This window comes from Pteronotus mesoamericanus, unplaced genomic scaffold (assembly GCF_021234165.1).
Source record: "Pteronotus mesoamericanus isolate MK-2021 breed Mesoamerican mustached bat unplaced genomic scaffold, CSHL_Meso_final contig_74, whole genome shotgun sequence".
Lineage (NCBI taxonomy): Eukaryota > Metazoa > Chordata > Mammalia > Chiroptera > Mormoopidae > Pteronotus > Pteronotus mesoamericanus.
This window is the reverse complement of record NW_026555247.1, coordinates 26,947,720-26,967,489: the sequence shown is the minus strand read 5'-3', so window position 1 is coordinate 26,967,489 and position 19,770 is coordinate 26,947,720. Positions and strand designations below refer to the sequence as shown.

General features: G+C 39.9%; 1 protein-coding gene across 3 annotated transcripts in view; it reads left to right on the top strand.

Annotated features, from left to right (window-relative positions):
• Window positions 1–19,770, top strand: part of DYM (dymeclin) — a 278,143-nt gene that overhangs the window by 120,046 nt on the left and 138,327 nt on the right. For all 3 annotated transcript variants that reach the window (XM_054583619.1, XM_054583621.1, XM_054583620.1), the window contains exons 12-13: window positions 770–883; window positions 1,859–1,953. In XM_054583619.1, the coding sequence (XP_054439594.1) occupies window positions 770–883; window positions 1,859–1,953 (209 nt within the window). The remainder of the gene's footprint in view (window positions 1–769; window positions 884–1,858; window positions 1,954–19,770) is intronic.

The following is a 19,770-nucleotide window of genomic DNA, read 5'->3' as shown; positions in this document are numbered from 1 at the left end:
CCCTGAGTCAAGGGGGAAGGAGGCAGCCGTGACTTAAATAGAAGAGAACATCGAGGAATTCTAGTGCTCAGCTGAGCCTGTTGGTTTTGCTGCATTTTGCCTCTCTTGTTGTAGCAGCCCAGAACCAGCTGCTGCTCTGCCCACTTCTCTCTCTCCCTCTCTCTTTCTCTCTCTCACACACACACACGCCCCCACACCTCCCACAGCCCTCGAGACCCCTGTTACAGATCTATAGTGGAGCTGTGCCCCCCTAAGTTAGAAAACAGTTCTTGTTTGCTGAGGCCTGGAGGTGAGCTGCCTGCTCTGAATAGTCAGAACAGAACACAGGGCCATCTTTTCTTGAAGGTCTTGGCTATCTGCATTATTGGCCTTTTTCTGAACACAGCGTGGAGGTTTTCTGTGGTTGTTGGGACAGCTCTACTTTTCAAGAAGCTCCTTGGTTTTCTTATTTTTGCTTTCAAACTACTGAGTTCTGATTGGTTTTTTTTTTCCTGTTGTTCTTGTCCTATGTGCCATACCTTTTTATCTACTAATGATGTCCTTCTCTCTTCAGACCTGGTTTTTTCTTTTTTTTCCTTTTATATTTAAGAAGGAAAGAAAAGTAAACACATCCACACAGTTTGGCTCTTTTGAACTGAAAGTCTTACAATTCGCTTTCATATACTGTTTAAGTCATAGGATGGCCATGGCTTATCTGAAACTAAAGACATGGACAATCCTTTTTTTCCTAAATCAGTCATATTTACTAAACTTTTTTTGCCCATTCCAGATATTAAAAAATATTACTTGGTATTCAGAACGAGTTTTAACAGAAATTTCATTGGGGAGTCTCCTGATACTGGTGGTAATAAGAACCATTCAATACAACATGACAAGGACAAGAGTAAGTATTCCATAAATACTTTTTAATTTGTATGCATACAGGACAATTAGGAGTATCGCTAAAAGCAGTCTCAATATTTAGAGTGCCAGTGTTCTCATGAAATACAGTAGGAAAATACAGATCAGCATATAGTCACTGTATGGCATGATACTAAGGCACTATATAGATTGTATCTGTTTCTTAATATTTAATAGATTGTATGATTAGAGAAATTTTATATGAAATTGAAAATAAGCCCTGGAGCACACTTAGATCAAAGATGCTGTCTGCCTGTGTGGGGCTGATAGTACAGATTTGCCTTTTAAAAGCAACGACAAACTATGAAGATAGGAGCACAAGAAAAAATGAATTCACTTGGGAAAGAAAAGTAGAAGAGAATACTTTAAAGAGTAAAAGAAAAAATTCAACTGGATTGTATTTGCAGTACCTGGGAGCAAATTTCAGTTCTAGTCAATAGAGAAGCCATATACAGAATTCATAACTCAGAGAAATGGTCAACTTTACTGACCTGTTTTCAATTATTTCCTTCTGTGGGGCTAACGTAGATACATGTCCGCAATCTTTTATTTGAAACTCTAGGAACCAGATGTGTTTTAGAATGCAGAATGTTTTGATTTTAGAAAGATAATTATAGTGCATATGCTTACACTGTATGTAACCATTAGGTTCTGGAGCAGCACACTGTAATTAAACATTAATATTTCTGCAGTGAAATACTTCAGTATTCACCAGGGCAGGGATAATGAAGACCATAAATAGCATCATACCCTTTTGTGCCAGATGTTGCTTCCAAATGTGTGGTGAAAAAACTTTGAACTTTTAGTGCTTTATCGACTTTCGGAATTAGAGAAAGGGGATCATGGACCTGAGTTTTCAAAAATCAATGACAACCGAGTTTACATTTGCTTCTAATTAACCTTGTTTAAAATATAGAGAAGACTTGATGAATGCTTTCAACTTGCTGTTTTCTGACAGGACAAGTACCTTCACACAAACTGTTTGGCAGCCTTAGCAAACATGTCGGCACAGTTTCGCTCCCTCCATCAGTACGCTGCCCAGAGGATCATCAGGTAAATAGGAGCTTTAAAAGAGATCCTGACTTTGCCTTCTGACTGACCTATTGAAAAGGTTATTATGGTGGTCCCTTTTAAAGGTTATCTGCAAGGAGTATCAAATTTGCCTACTTAATTATTATCATCTTGTTTGGTTGAAAAGACCTCGTTCTCCTTTGTTTTATAACCTACTTTTTCAATCAAAATTAACCATATTTACTCTCAATATTTTTATAAATCTGGTTTCAAGCTTTGCACATTAGATTTTTACAGAGGAACAGGTATGTTTCTTAGTAATACAACCAAAATTTTAATTAACATATTTGTTGGGCATTTTATAGAACACTGCACTGCACTTGTGAGGCGTTACCTGTGTTGGCTCTGGAGAATTCTTTTTATAGCATATTAGTTATACTATATTAGTTTTTTGTATCATATTAGTTTCTTTTTTATATCATATTAGTTTTTTATTGCTGCCACAAATTAGTGACTTAAAACAACACATTTATTATGCAGTTATGTAGGTTAGAGGTTCAGCAGGGGTCTCTTTGGGCTAAAATCAAGCTATCAGCAGGGCTGTGATCCGTTCTGGACTCTCTAGAGGAGAACCTGTGTCCTTGCCCTCTCTGTCTGCTAGAAGCTGCCTGCATTTCCTGGCTCGTGGCCCCTCCCTCCATTTCCTAAGCCAGCAACAGTGGGTTGCTGAGTCCTCCTCACATCTCCTCACGCCTCCTCTCCCGACTCCCTTCCACTTCGAGGATCTTTGTGATTGCCTTGGCCCCACCCAGATAATCCAGGATCATCTGTCCTTCTCAGGGTCCTTAACTGAATCTTTAGCGCAGAGCCTCTTTGCCCTGTAAGGTAACACAGTCTCAGGCTCAGGGGATTAGGAAGTAGATATTTTGGGAGGAGCCATTTTTCTGCCTGCCACAATATCACCAGAAATCACGCTGGCTCCCTCCCGCTTGGCCAAAAATAAGCTCTTTAAGGGTAGGAAAGCTGATTAATAAATGATGAATGAATATCTTTTGCAGGGATTTTTAACATATGTGGGTACTTTTTCACCTGCAGGTAGGATGCTCAGTATTGTACTAGTGGCTCTCAAGTAGGACATTTGTTATATGTCAGTGAAGTCAGATTGTTTCCTTTAATTCTTGCTTTCTGGGCAGTGCAGTTTTGACTAATAGTTTTCATGTTCCAATCATTGGTGGTGATCACAACTCCATATTACTTTAAACTCTAATCTTACTTTTTGTTGCTTGGTTAGAGACATTTACTGACCTGGGCTCATTTTTAGGAATCACTCAGAATTAACTTACAGTCTTTTTCTGTTTGTTTATACTGAGAAGATAGCAGAGGATATTTTTTGCTAAATTAAACTAAAATAACCCAATATAATGTATTAAGACATTATAATACTTTATAATACATTAAAACATTATAATATATTAATAATTAATGTATACTTTAGGACTGGGGTTTGAACTTAAGAGATTGTTCAGTTGATTCACTTTGGACTAACACTAACTTCATGATTTAAACGTAGTATCTGATCATACCTCAGATTCTTCCAAGTGTTTGAAAGAGCTTAGTTTCTAAAAATCAATCTTTGTTACCACGTTTTTATTTCCACATGACAGATATAATGATACCTGTACTGCTTTGTGGTCTATTTTTCTGTGTGTGTGTGGAGTTTCATAATGGTTTTATGCAGATTTCATTATAAATTAATTTTCCCCAACTGATTTGTGAACATTTGGCCTGCTCAGTATGAAAGTGCCTGGTTCAGAACTTACATTCTTACAAAGTGTATCCAGCAAGATTAAATAAAAACTTTCTGGGTATAAGAGTTGGAAAAAATGCAAATGAAGCACTGTGCCCAGTTTTCTTTATGTGTCAATGAAAATGGAAAACCAGTCGTATTTGGAGAAATAAAAAACAATTTAGATTTCTGATTTGGGAATATTTTGATCACGTTTATCATCAATAAGGAGTATTGCTGTACTTCATTTTAATTGACTTTTATTTAGTATTATATTAATAAGGAACTATGTTAAGCAGGGAATATCAAAATTAGCTATAAAAATGTCTACCCTCAAGTAGCTTATACTTCAGCAGTAGAAATGTGACAAGGCCCAACATATATATAGCAGAATGCCATAAATAGTAGAATGAAAGAAAAGTTCCTATGGGGAGGGTGAGTAGTTGGTTTAGAGAATAGTGAGGTTCCATCTAATTGAGAAATTTAGGTGAACAGAGAGACCGGCCTGAGAGCGGAATGCACGAACCACAACAAACCAAAACAAACGGGAGCGGGCGTCGTAAGAGAGCATGGCCTTCTTTGGAAAGGACCTATCCCAGTCTGTTGGTGTGTTGTGGGCCTGCACAGGGGTTCCAGGAGAGAGCCCGGAATGAGCCGGCTGGGGCCTTCGTGGGGAGGCCTTCGCTGTCGGACCCGCAGGTTAGCATAGTGAAAGCAAGAGAGAGGAAAGGAGGTCAAACTTTCATCAACAACAACAAAAGAAAATGTGAATGAATGAATGAATTATAAATGGACTTTAAAAGAAATAATTTAAACTTCTAGAGTCATCCATTTCAGCAGAGAGGAGACGAGCATGCTCTGTCTGTTTTGCTGAGGGACGTGCGGCTCTGTAATACATTCCCGGGAGCTGCCAGCGCTTCTGGTCCAGGGGCCAGAGCTGAGTAGCCAGTGTGTACCGGAGTGTCCGCATCCTCCAGGAGGGAGATTTGTTAGAAATGCAGAGGGTTGGCCCAGCTGCACACCTGCTGAACCAGGGCCTTCATTTTAACAAGATCCCCAAGTGATTTGTACACACATTAATAGTTGGAAAGCACTTTGAATTTGGGCCTGGAAATCAAGATTTATTCCCTTAGAAAACACTTGTCTCAAATTGGAAATGGGACCCAGCTTTTTTGTATCTTGAGGAAGCTCATTTTATACTTAATGTTTGTGTTGAGGGTATAGAATTGTAAAGTATGATAAGGAATGCATAACAAACACTGTTTAGATGCACAGAAGATTTATTACAGCAGTACAACCCAAGATTCACCAGATGCTCTAGTAACTGCTTCAAGTGAGAAGTAATCAGTTTTCATGTATACGCTTTTTACATCCTCTTTAGGAAGAGACCATGCAGTTTTCTATCTGTTCTTTGCAAAACCATGTGATCTTTAACAATGCAAAATAGAGTGACATATTTCATTGCTGTGAAAATCGGATATGAATACAGCTTTTAAAAACCTTCTTAGCTAGACATAAATGTAAGGAATGATTTCATATGGTGTCTGAGCTACTGTTTCATATTGAATGACAACATGTCTTCCACTAACTTGGTATTCTAGAAAAGTCACAAACATGACTTGGGTATTTCTCATCTATGAAGACTTTGAATATGCTGTAGGCATGGATATGTGATATCATTATTTGAGATTAGGCTTACTAATTCAGTTAAAAACTATTATAAAAAGTAGACTATATGTAAGGGGTTGTGGAGAGTTCCAAGGACATCATTGCTCCCTGCCCTTAGGAGCTCCCCTGCTGCCTCTTGTGTTTCTCCAGCCCTGGCTCCTTCCTCCGGCTGCTCCCACACATTCGACTTAACAGATACTTCCTCTGATCTTTCGTCCTAGGTGATTCTCCTCTTCTCTTTCTGCTCATTTTCCCTGTGAGTTCCCAGACATGCCTGTTTGTCTAGGGGAAACCATCCAGACCTACATTTATGATCCTGACCTTTCTCTTCGTCTTTGGAGGCAGGCGGTGCAGTGTAGTGACACAGAGCGCAGAGTCAATTTGGGATGCCAGCTTTCAAACTTCCTGGCTGTGGCATCTTAGAGAAGTTATTTTACTTGTCCTTGCAGCAGTTTTCCCATCTGTGAGTCTGGGTGACAGTGGCTGCTCTCTTACCTCGGTGGATATGGGGAGGGTTAAGCAAGTTAGTACTTGTCATGGGTCTGGCATGTAACGTATGCTACCAGTGTTGGCCAGCTGAGCCTGAACTCCGCTAACCTCACCGCCTGGGTATCCCACACTTACCTCCAACTTTTATTCTGTTTAAAACTATACTCATTTTTAAGCCTGTTCTTCCTTTTAGATTTTCTCTCTTAAGTAATGGCCATCACTGCAGCCACCTAAATTGCCAAGCCAGAAGCCAAGTAGTTTTCTACCGTTTCTCCTTTCTCCTGAAATGCTCTATATAATTGTGCCCAGGATTCTGTCCAGCCCTGCCATTGTCACTTGCATTCATACTCTCTCTTCTGTCTCCGCTGTTGCTGTTGTGGTTCACATCACCAATACTGTGTCATTTGTCTCTCTGGTCCTTTTGTCTCACTACTTGGCCCTCCACAGCTGACCTCCACACTGTTGCATTCTTTCGAAAAGCATATCTGGTCTTTTTGCTGCCTATGCTTTTAATCATTAAATGACTTCCTTTTGCTGGCAGGTTAAAATTCAACCTCCTTAGAGTAGTAGCTGTCAGCTGCGGGTGATTTTGTCTCCCGAGGACGTTGGCGAGGTGTGGAGTAAGGCCTTTTTTGTTGTTTCTGTTATTACTACCACAGGGTAGGAGGTTGCTACTGACATCTGGTGGGAAGAGGCCAGGGACATCCCTAAATGCCCTGTAACACACAGGATAACAAAGAATGGCCTAGCCCAGAATGTCAGCACTGCTGAGGCGGGGGAACCTGGCCTTTGAGTGGCAGGATCTGGGCCCTACCCTTCGGTCACTACTTGATGTACACCTGCTGCCTTGTCCTGGCTGAACTGGTATGGTTCCCTGCTCTTCCAGGTTGCTCTCCTGTGTCTGGATGTGTGTGGGCTGGCATTAGAAAAAAACCGAGCGAGTTCCTGGTGTCGCTCTTCTGCATAGGGTTTTCCCCACCAGTTTCCACCTCTCTATTCTGTTTTATCTTGAGCCTGCAGTAGCCAATCCTACTGACCCCCAGCTCCTAGGCCTTCTAACCTTAGACCCAGCTGCTGTTGGCACGGTCACTTCATGTTTTCCTACTCAGATTAGAAAGAAAGAACCCAGCCAACCCTGCTTACCTCTTTGTAGCAACCTCTGGGTCTCTGTTGTTCGGACCCAGGGCTAGTTCCAGGAGCAGGAGCAGCAGGACAGGCCAGGAAAGGAGAAAGTCCCATGTTAGCAAATACAGCTGTGGTGACTGGTTTATTTCAAGGGTGGGTGTGAGAGAGAGGACTTCAGAATCCTGACCTTGTGACACACTGGCCTGAAGTTGCAAGTCTTGTTGTTTAAGCAAAGTAGTTAATTACTGGAGATAAAAGGCTTGTCTTATATTTCTTTGCATTATTTTATAGAGAGTAGCTCTCAGGCACACAATAGATTTTTAATAAATAGAATACTCAGTGATTTATTCTAATAAGATGGGCTGGCATTTGAGATTTTAAGCTTAGTTCTGGACCCATGATTCTGAGACTTCACATATGTTGATTCACTCTGGCTGTGTTTTGCAGATACCTGCTATTTTTTGAAGCTAGTGAAGTTGATAACAATGTAAGACATCATTGGAACCCTGGTTTTTCAAACCTCTTGAGAATAAAATAGTATAAAACAGATTTTTAATGAAACTATAAGTATAGTGGTTATTTTCTTTTGTAAAAATACAATTATGTAATTTAAGAATTTAAAAAGTCTTCAATCCATGATTTAATCTTTAAAAAATGTTTAACAGATTTTATTTTTAGAGAGAGGAGAAGAGAGGAAGGAAGGGAGGGAAAGAAATATTGATGTGCAAGAGAAACGTTAATTTGTTGACTCTTGTACACGCCCCAATCAGGGACTGGACCTGCAACCCAGGCATGTGCGCTGACCAGGAATTGAACCTGTGACCTTTTGCGTTGTGGGACTGTGCCCAACCAGCTGAGCCACACTGGTCAGGGCACAGTCTGTGATTTATGCTTTCACCTTTTCTAGCATTAACAGCCACCAGTAATGAGGACGTACACTTTAGATTTTAACCAGGTTCACTACTGTGCGCTCTGCCTTGCCCCAAGCTGGCAGTTCTTGGAAGCTTCCTTCTTCTGCTCTTCACAAGTAATGACACACGTTTTAGTCACCCAGCATTTTTCTGAAGACAACAAGAACACAGGTTTGTTATTTAACTCTGGGTAGCTAGCTCCTCTGTTTTGGACAAATATACAGGGTCCAGCAGAAGTAAGGACTGCTTGAGTGTGCTTGGTAGGGTAATAATATGGGTGTAATAATTTATAGTTTTAATTTGAACATTTCACCTAAAATGTCATATGGTGTGCTTGAGTGGAATATTGTTATGTTACAGAATTAAATGCTTATGATTTTGTAATATAAAAGGGGCATTATTTGTGCGGGACCCTGTAGCTCTTTTAGAGTGGCCGATGGAATCGAAGAAAATTAGACAATTTTTTTTTTTTAATAATACTTTCCAGTATTAGCCTACCTCAGGAAGCGTTCTTACTTCTGCCCCCACTGAATTAAGTTTTCATGGATTGAGTTTTCTGGGTTTTTTGAATCAAATAATATATTAAACTGAGAACATACAAGAGAATATTAAGAAGCAAAATGGCCTGTTTGTACTTGGGATAAATTTATGTTACACAACATAAAATATTCAAATATATAATATAGTAAGATACCAGGTTATTTCTCTTGGTTATATTTCAGGAATACTTTCTTATGTTAAAAATAAGGTCCATTTAATGGTAAATTCATACCTGTCACCCTGTGTCTCACCACTTGTCTCTTTTTTGCTACATTTAAAACCAGTAAAGGCTAGAGAGTTATACAGTTTACGATGTTGGTATTGGTGTTACACAGCTGGTAAGTGGCTCATCCGGGTTTGTCCAGATTAAAAGCCACTGCACTGTCTTAGTAAGAATGGTAAGACTTTATATCCAAGAATAATTCATCTGCTGTGGGACCATGGATTTTAACTCCTGAGGGTTTTCTGAAAGGGACTCTTCCGTGCAGCCTACGGTGGCCAAGCCCATGTCCACTGTCCCCTTTCCCTCATTCCAAGTGAAGTACCTAAAGTTACCATAGGAAAGTCTGAACGCTGCCCACCTTAAACTGGCTACTTGACAAAGGTGTGGATGTGTTCAGGTGTTGTAGACATGGTGCATGGATATTTTCCTGGAAAATAAACATGGAAAAGAGGACAAGAACTATACATCTTTTAGCCCCAAACTCAATCTGTCTTACATCTAATGCTTGACATTAGTGTTTAAAAATTCAATGAATACTTACTGAACTTTTGCTATCTATGTACCATTGTGAAATACTCTTGAATTTGAGATTTTTTACATTCGAATTTGAGACTAACGGCATTCATTGTATCTAGAAATTAAGTGTTATGGTCATGTTGCTTTTACTTTTACTTTAATTTCAACCTTATTATCTAATATAATTATAGTCATGAAATTGTTTCCTAGGGAAGGAATTATCTGATATTAAGCATTATAACAAATAAACAGTTTAGTCTCTTTCCACAATCTTGGTTAAGTTAATTTCTGTTTTCCATCTCTAAAGTGATATATGATACCTATTTTATGTGTGTGCCGCAAGAATTATTAATGGCTTGTAAAGTCTTTTGCAGCTCTGTTTCTTTTCTGTTATAGTATTATAACATTTTTTAAATAATTTTAATCTAAAACTAAATCTGGATAATATCTCTACAAAATACTTCTTGGTATTAATATTCCTAGATACTGTTTCCTTGCCAAAAGGATCATCAGTTTGCCTGCATTTCCAAACATTTCCCCAAATGAAGACCTCACTGAAAATAGAATGAGAGCTTTTAATAATAATATGTTTTATTTTATATTGGTAGGAGGTCTGAGCAATGGTTTTGCAACATAAGTACTTCTATTAAATGTATAGATTTATTTTTTAAAAGCTAGAATTAACTTGTTCTTGCTAAATGCATAGGCAATAAAGAAGTTTCAGTTTCCCTTTGGTCTTTGCTGATCCTTGTTTGATCTTGGCATAGCAGTAGCCAAGAAAGGAAGGAGGAATGTTTTGCCTTAAAAATCTGGCTTCCTGTACTTCCTACAGTCAGTGGTACTTTGAAGGTAGCTAAATTTTTTAGAAAAACCTGACATGACTTGCTTTTTAGTTTAGTGTTTTTCTTAAGAAATTATATAAAGAGCATTTAGACAGCTTCCAGTTGAAAATATAAGTTTCCAATAGAAAATGTCTCACTATACAGAGGTAGCTGTGAAGTATTAAGCCCCTGTTCCTGTCAACTACTGTGAAGAATTTGAGATTTTTACCCTAGTTTTAAGCTAACGAATTAGACTGCCACAGTTCTGTGGCTTTGGGCAGAGGCTCAGATTTCTGGGTCAGAGACAAAGGAGGGCTTATTGACGCAGCAGCAGCAGGAGCCAGAGTGTCATCATGTTCTCCGGTGGTTCCTCCTGCCCGCAGGGCAGCGTGGCAGGGGCAGCGGATATCTTCACATGCAGGGTGGTGTTACAGGGGAGAAACCCTGCGCTTAGGAACCCCCAGCCATATGTAAGAAGTCCCAGCATACTGGAAGCAGACCTGCCCAGCCTTTGTTTCGCATGGAGACATCTTTACTGTGTTTGAGAGCACACTGCCCTCTGCTCTGGAGGGAGGCCCTGCCTCTACCCCCGTGTCTGTTCACTCTGCTCCGTTCCCGAAAGGACAGGCTAGAGCACAAGCTGTGACTGCCTCTGCTCGCAGGACGGGCGGGAACACAGGAGACCCGTGGGGCGCTGTCTTTCCCTAGGTGTGTGTTTCTATTGCCAGTTGGAAAAGCATGTCACTGTGTCATTAAGGCTGACACTGCTCTCAGTTTTTGGCCTCACTTGTCAATGCGTTGGATTTGCGTATCTTAGAAGAAGGAGTAAAGGGTCGAATGGCCTCCCTAGTTTCTTCTTTGTCCATGTGTCATAATGCGTCTCCTGTTCAGGTGTCAGGGTCGCTAATGCAGCCTTAAAGGCTTGTTCCTGAGGGGCCTTGACATAACCAGAATATTTTTGTTTTGAACACAACTGATAAAATTATAGGTTTGGAAGGACACTTGAAGAACATCTAAGACAAGTTTGCACGTTTTACATGTGGAAATATTGAAACCTAGAGTTGTTATTTTACCGTCCAAGTGTGCACTACTGTGGAAGCAGACATAGGCGTAGAGGCTCCCAGCTCCTCATGTGGTGGTATTTCCAGAGCAAAAGGCATGCCCCTTCATGCCCTGCCAGTTTTACACAATTGTGATACCTGACGTGTTATAAAATTCTAAGGCCAGAGAAGAGAAATGATGTGACTTCAGTAAAGGAGTTTCCTTCTAGATGAATTATACATACTCTGTGTCTTTGTAAAAAGCACCTTTTGCAAGACCAAGAAACAAGGGTTGCGGTCACAGGAGAACTGGGAGTGAACAGGAAGGTAAAGACATGCTAAATGAGGCCCGAGTGCAGTGTAAATGTACACAGAACCGGATGTGCAGGGGTGGGGACAAGCAAGAGAGGAGGGATGACAGGGTCACTGGGAGAAGGTAGCAGCTGGGAAGGTAGGGGAATAAATGCCCCATATCACGCACGCTAAGGAGTGTCTGAGCATTTAACGTTTGTGTATTCATTCGATAGGCCTCAGCTTCCTCATTTACAAAATAGGAATACCCTCTCAGGTCTGCTCAGACATAAATGAGTTAGTATTTGTAAAGCACTTAGAACACAGTCTTTTGAGTAGCAATCACCTAGTAATTATCAGAGGGGCAAAAAACCTTCCTTTTAAAGGACAGACAACTCCATCTCCTGTTTGTGGTGGCTCAGTGGATACCTGAGTGAATGATGAGATTCTGACCCTCCGATTCGGTTTAAATTAGTCAAAATCTACTGACCCTAGGTGAGCGGGTAACAACATGTCGTACAGACTTCTTTTTGGTATAGCGAGTATCTGCCATACTCCAAAGGCTGAGCCCTAAACAGGGCTATTCATGTCGCCTGACGGTGTGGGGATTATCATTTCCATTTTTAGTGAAGACGCTAAGTCTCAGAGAGGCAGTCCGTCTGAGGCCACCTTGGTGGATAGTGACAGTGCTGGGCTTTAAGCCTTCACCTGTCCACCGTCCACAGCACTGTATTACCTTCTACTGTCGAGCGCTTCTTATAAATGCAGTTTTAAACCAAAAGCACGCAAATAGCTTGTGTACATTTGTACTTAGCATCATGCCTTGGGTGAGTTGTTTTGCGCCTTCCTAAGCATGTGAGAGTCGAGTCCTGTGGAGAACGAGATGAGTGATGGTTTTTACATCTCCCAAGGATGGCACACAGTCAGTGCTTTTCGAACACACAGAGAAGAGGTCATTGAGGACAAATTTACAACATTTATCTTCTTGAGAGCCTGGGTTGAAAAAGATCTGAGGGGCTCTCTGGGTTTGAGGCCCACAGGTTAAGGAAAACTACTATAGGCACCTAATACAACATTTCTATTAGTGCTGTTTTTCCATCCGAAATGTGCCTGTTTTCTTACCTTCATTAGTCAAACACGAAGATTATATTGAAGTGTGAGATCATTGATATCATTTACTTAATAAACTTTCATCAATTATTTAGTCCTGGATTCAGAAATAATGACAACTCTGTCATTATTTACTACCTGATGTGGACATAACAATGATACCTTAGTTCATAAGATAAAGACCTTTACATTATTACACATTTCCATTTGGATTCACTCAGTCTTAAATAAATCACTGAGATTCTAAATAGACATTCTGAGAAACTCCCAGTAACTGCTTGTAATAATGTTTTTCCTCACCGAGTATTTTATAACATGAGTGTTTTTTTCACAACAATTGTAGGTATTTAGGGATTATTCAGTCATCAAATATTTTTTATGTGCATTGTGTGTGCCATGCGTCAGGCGTTGGCAGACATTGGAGAGTCACGGGATATACTCATGTCCTGCCTTCAGAGAGCTTCTAGCCTGCTGGCCTCAGCAGACCGATAACCCCTGAACACTGTGCACAGTGCGCTGCAGAGCAGGACGCGGGGGGAGCAGGCGGCCTGCCCGACAGTCGCTGCAGCTGTCACCAGTGAGGCGACACTTGAGTTACATCTTAAAGTGTGAGCAGCTATTCCCTTTTAAATTGGTGACATAGGGGGCTGCTCTTTTCTCCATTTGTCTGGCTTCCAGCCCTTTTCTAAACTTCCTGTAGAAACCTTAGGATTTTGCTTGTATAAATAGAGTTCCCTTTCGACTCCTTACAGAAAAACTCACCAAACTTAACATCATCTATTTCAACTCCCACAAGAAGGTGATAAAAATTAACATTTTTAAAAGTAAAAACTACTGCAAAAGCTATGTGTCACGCTGACTTGGGTCCAATCTTAATTTGTTAGAAAACTTAGCAATTTGTATTCTAGTGGTCAGATGATTGGAATACTCAAATTACTTTAAAATTTAGTTTGACTACAGATGCACAGTGGGTTGGCAGCTTTCAGTTGGAGTGGGACGGGCTGGGTGAAGAAAATGTGTGGTGGGGGCACACAGGTAACTTCTGGTGTGGCACGTGACTTCTTGAACCTGTGAATTTGCACATTATTTAATTAACTAGAGTCAGTAAACTTTCAAGTATCATTTAGAAGGCTTTCGAATGAGTGATCTTTTTTCACTTTTAATTTGTACAACTCAAAACATAATTAAAGGGAAAACCTCAAGTTTCCTGTCATGTAACTTCAACAAATAATTCATGACCACCTTTATTTTGTTTATTGCCACCTTTTCCTCCCTACTCTGGGTTATTTTGAAGCAATTTCTGACATCATTTCATCTATCAAAACTGTGTTATGTAAATGGATAAGTTGTTATGATTTGGTCCTTCCACAAGTTGTAGAGAGAAAAATAAAATTAGCGTTGCCAATATCATCCAAAATAGAGGCATTAGCCATCTTTTTGGTTCTGAGTCATTCAGAACTCGCTTCAGTTCAGGGCTCAACTGCGGCACACATGGTGCTAGTTATTTGTTGTATGGATGCTATTTTTTCGTTGTGACTATAGCCCTGTATGAGGTATATAATTCCTATTTTTTAGATGAAAATACTGAGGCTAAGAGAGACTCTGAAACACATTCAGGGTCAGATAGCGCACAGTGTACTGGAGCAGAAATCAGAATCTAATCGTGACTTTTGCCTGGAAGTGTTCTCTTTATGGCAGACCTGACATTGATAAAGAGTGAAAAAAGATAAGCAGATGTCAACCACTTTAAACTCAAATTCTCAGTTATGAACAAATAGAATGTCCACTGTGCAGACTCAGGGGTATCCAATCCGTGGCCGGTGGGCCACTATGAGTGCAGCCCAACACAAAATCGTAAATTTACTTAAAACCTTTTTTTTGTTCATCAGTTTTCGTTAGTGTTTGTGTATTTAATGTGTGGCCCAAGACAACAGCTCTTCTTCCACTGTGGCCCAGCGATGCCAAAAGTTTGGGCACCCTTGGTAGAGTTTTCACAGTCTTCTTTCTTGCATCACACCGAAGCAGAGGTTCTCTAAGTGTGGCCCGCAGACCACAGAGGTGTCACGGAGTTTAAGCTGTGTTTGTAGTAAGACATCATCTGTCATTTTCACTGTGTTGACATTTGTACCAGTGTTGTAAAAGCAGAGTTGGTGTAAAACTGCTGGCATCTTAGCATAAATCAAGGCGGTGGCACCAAGCTGTACTAGTACTCACTGTGTTCTCTACAACCATACACTTGCAGTGAAAAGAAAATCCACTTTGATTAAAAGTGTTCTTGATGAAATAGTAAAAATGGTAAGTTGTAATAAATCTTTACCTTTGAATAAATCTTTAATATTTTGTGTGATAAAACTGGACGTTCAAATGAAGTACTTCCACTGCATATTGAACTACAGGGATTATCTTGAGAAAAAGCCCTTGTGTGGTTTTCACAAGCTGAACCAGCCCCTGTTTGGGGATACCATTTTTATGTGAATGAGAGAGTGGCAATCTGTGGTTATTTAGACTTGGCAGACACATTCTTGAAAATAACGTGAGCCTGTCACTTCAAAGAAAACAACAGTTAATGTTCATCACCAATGGTAAAATTGGAGCTTACCAGCAAAAATTAGAATTTAAAAAAACTTGTATTGACATCATGAGTTTGACAGCTTTCCAATAATTAAAGACTTTTGTGATGAGATCGATGAAGACGTGTTGGATTAAGTGTTGGATTTTTTGGATAGTGTGTGATGAAATGTGTCAGCATTTGGAAGATCTTTTTAACTCAGAAAACCAGTATTTTTCAAGTGACCAAAGCATGAAGTTACAAAATTAGACGTGGGTGAAAAGAATCATTAAAAGTGCAGAAGAGGCCAATGGATCTTAATACAACAGACAAAAAGGTTTTTGCTATGGTTTCTGATTCCACATTTTAACTACTCTAAGAAATTACCATTTGAGTTTTATTGTACTATCAAAGAACACCTACAATTTTCTGTGAGGAGCATTAAAATACTCCTCCCTTTTCCAAGTACCTATATTATGATGCTGCATTTTTTTCATTTGCTTCAACTAAAGCAAGATTGATTTAAGAAGCAGGAATGAGGATCTGTTTTCTATTAAGCCAGACAGTAAAAAGATTGGCAGAAATAGAAAATAATGATATTTGTCTGACATATTTTGTTTTGTTTTAGAAAGAAGTTATTTTTCATTAAATGTTCATTAGTAGGTTTAAATGAATTAATAGTTATTTTAGATTTTCTCAGTTTTATTTCTGCCGTAGTTAATGTTACAGGTATAACTCATATATTAAAAAGTTGTTTGGGGTCCTCAATTTTTTAAAGAGTCTCTCTGGTCCCTGAGAAAAGTTTAAGAACTACTGCTGAGTGTCCGGTGAGAGGATGGGATAGAGATAGTGAATGTGAGTGTGTCTGTATTACAAAATTCACTGTATGTACTTTTAAATATCTACTATTTCTGAATTAATTATACCCTTACTTCCTTCCGTCAATATAATCGATAGTTAGCTGTGTTTGTATTATTCATGCTTCCATTTAATGAATATTTATTGAGAACATACTTATCAGAGGTTGGAAGAGAAAGGGGATATACAGAATATATAAATCATGTTTATTCCCTGTAAGAGCACATGGGCTTTATCTTTAAAAGTCATAAGATGGGCATGTTACTGTACTAAATTGTCTTAGACATTTGTTGCTCATCTTGCCTGGGTGTGGCTATAAAACACATTTGTTCTGGTTGTCGATTGCTATGTAACAAACTTCCCCAAAACTTAGTGGCTTAAAACAACAATTTATAGTGCTCTCTCGCCCTGCTGTGGATTGACTGCCTACCTGAGTGATGTTCACCTGAGGTCTCTTACATGCTTTCAGTTGGACAGCAGCGGGGCTGGATATTCAGTAGGGCCCAGTCTCGTGGCTGGCGGTTGATACCAGCTGTTCGCTGAGAGGTCTGTTGAGATGTCGACTGGAGCACCTTGTTTTTCCTCATGTGACCTGTTCATGAAGCTTGGTCTTCTCACAAGTCCCCAGGATGCATACTCCCAAGAGGGTCATCCAAGAATGACAGAAACTGTAAGGGTTCTTGTGACCTAGTTCAGCTATTCCAGAGATTGCTCTCGCCACATTTTATTGTCAAAAGCAGGTCACAGGACCAGCCCATTTTCAAGAGAAAGAGACCACAAGAGGACATAAGCACTGGGAGGCGTGGTTCATGTGTGGCCATCTTTGGATACTGGCTGCCATAAGTTGGTCAAAAGACTATTGAATTATGTCATAAATTAATACCCGTTATAGCGGGAAGATGGGCAGACATTCATTCTAAAAGTCTAGGCTTAAGATAAATGTCTAGATTTCTATTCAAAATAGAAAATTCAGCTGAATCTATTCAAATACTGTCTTTGCATTTAATTTACATGTGACATAAAAGTACTCTTTCCCGACTTCTGCCTGTATTGCTTCTTTTGTTCAGGAGGAAATACCCACTTTCCAGTATTGGTGCCTTTACCTATAACAAGTGGGCAGAGTTCTGCCCTGTGAAGGCCTGTGTTGCTGTACCTGCTGGTTGAGTGGTTGACATGGGCCAGATCTTGGCAATGGGCTGTGAAAACGCAGGGCTGTGCTGTCCTGTGGTGGTGCGGCTGGGCTGACGTTCGCCCTGACCACGGCTGACCCAGTTGCATACAAGAGAGGTTAGGGGCGGCGTTAAATTTGGAGGGTGGGGCTCAGAGACTGTTTGGAAGCGGCATTTACACAGCACTCACACTGTCTCCGTTCGGATTAATGTATGGGCCGTGGCTCGGAGAGCTGGTGGGGAAATGTGATGGGTGGGGGGACGCTTTAGCTGAAGCTCCCCTTGGTGGTGCTATTGCGCTATAAACCTCCAAAGAAAACATCTTTTAGGTGCCTTTTTTTTTTTTTTAAGCAAGCATTTTATTGGCTACCTCAGGTGTACCAGGCCCTGTGCTAGGCTTAGGGAAACTAACAGGACTCAGTTTTTGTCCCCATAGTCTAATCCTGGCTATTCATTTTCCTGGCTTTTTCTCAAAAAAGAAAAAAGCCAGGCCCTTAGCTGCCTATAGACACCCTGCAGGTAAAACCAATTTGCCTAAAGGTGCTGTGTTCACAAAGTTCAGAATATCTAAAGTTACACGAAAAGGTATCAGGTAGCCCTTAAATATATTTTAAAATGCTCGATTTCACTCCAATAATGAAAATATAACTTAAAGCTACACTGAGATGCCATTTTTTCCCCTATCAGATTAGAAAAATGTGTTTGGTTACCTATGGTTATGTGGAAATAGATACTCTCAAACTTTACTGGTAGGAGTGTAAACTGATACAGCCCCTATGAAGAACAACGTGGCAATATCTATCCGTATTCCAAATCCATGACCCAGTAGTCAGTCATACCTGCATTTGTGCAAAATGACGATGTGCAGGTTTGTTTTGGCAGTATTTTTTGTATAATAGCAAATATTTGTAGAAACAACTTAAGTATCTGTCAATAGACTTATTTAAGTAAATAAGATACACTGATTAAATGGATAGTGTGCAGCTGTAAAAATAAATAAATAAATAAATAAATAAAAGAGTGAGAGTGCTAATAGAAGGCTCTCCAAGACATTTATGCGGAAAAAGCAAGGCATGGAAATAGTGTATGTGATTGGTGTATGTACAGGGATAAATAATATATATTTGCATTTTTCCTTCTTTACATGCTAAAACTCTGGAAAGATACAACAAAAAGTGATAAAATGGTTTTGGAGTGAGCGGAAAGCAAGACTTTGCACTATGAATGTTCCTCTTTTCACCGTCATATAAGCACCAAAGGGACAGAGATCTTTGTACTATTCACTAATGTATCCCGGGTGCCTATGACAATGCCTGGCACAAATAATATTTGTAGAATAAATGATTATGCAGAAATAATTCAGTTATAAAACAAAAGCAACACAGATTCATTACAGTAAATAATAGACAAAGCTTGAAGACAGCTATAGTGCCTACTTCCAAGTAGTCCTTTGAGTAATTAATACCTTGGTATATAATACTCCAGATAATTTTCTATTCAGTTATATGTGTATTTGTTTCAATAAGAATAGTCTATAGCATATAGTTTTATAAGCATTTTCATGTATATATGTGCATGTATATGTATGTGTGTGTGTCTGTGTGTGTATATCACTGTTGAAAGATATTTCTGTAACATGATGGCTTCAAAACATCGTTGAATTTTTCAATAAAATTAATAAAACCACATATTCAGACATGTAAGTTGTTCACACATAGGCACCTATGTACCTGTACAGCTCTGGAAAGAAAACCCTGTGCACGCGCCAGAGCCAGTGAGAGAGTGGTCAGCAGTGCGTCCAGGAGTGAGGCCCGCCTCGGCCTCTTGCTGGCTGCGTCGTCTTGGGCGAGTTACCTGCACTTTCCGTGTTTACATTTCTTCATCTGTAAAATGTGGATAATAACAGTAGTTCCTGTTTTTTAGAGTCATTGTGAGGATTCAATCAGTGAAACGAGGAAAACCATTTAGAACAGTGTTTAGCGCATTTAAGTGTTAGCCAACCCCATCTTTCCAAATGCAGAGCAGAGGGGGAAATGGCCGGCTTGATGCTGAGCAACTGTTGCTATTGGTTATTTGTGAGCCTCAAAACCCTTCACAAGCATTTGTTTGTAGCTTGTCCTTTTGGTACTGTCCCATTAAGCGACTCTTGGGGTCAAAGTCAGGAGACCCTTATGGATAACTGGCTGAATAAAATGTAGCATGTGGATGGCCAGAATGAGCAGCTGCAGAAGACCTCTCCTCGAGGAGGCAAGCAGCGTCCAGTGCGCCCAGATCTCGGTGTGTCTGCTTCATTAAGGAGCAGGGGAGTTGTTTGGAGTCTTTCTGTGAAGAGCGGCTTCAGAGTGAGTGATCATTGGCTCCTTCCGTGATTTAGCTGGCTAGTGACATTAACAAAGAGCAGACCTGTTTGGACTAATTCGGCTCTTCTCGGTGTCCGCGCTGTGTTCTTCTACCACCTCAGAGGCACGGAGTTCCTCATGTCCAGCCCCTAAGTAGTTGCCTTTTGGGACAGTCAATTCACATTTTCCAGTTTGGTTACATTATTCTTAAAAAGGTTTTAGTTTCATTTCTCATTCATTGCTAATTAGCTCTTAGAATTCATTCCTGCCTATTTCTGAGTCTCAATGCTGATAAAGCTATACTCTCCACATACGGGTTTTCTCAAATTTGGGAGTGTACTTGATCAAACTGATGCAGCTCTGAAATACAAATGACATGACTGAGAATGGCTGTTTTTATATATTTTTCATTTATATCTTAATGG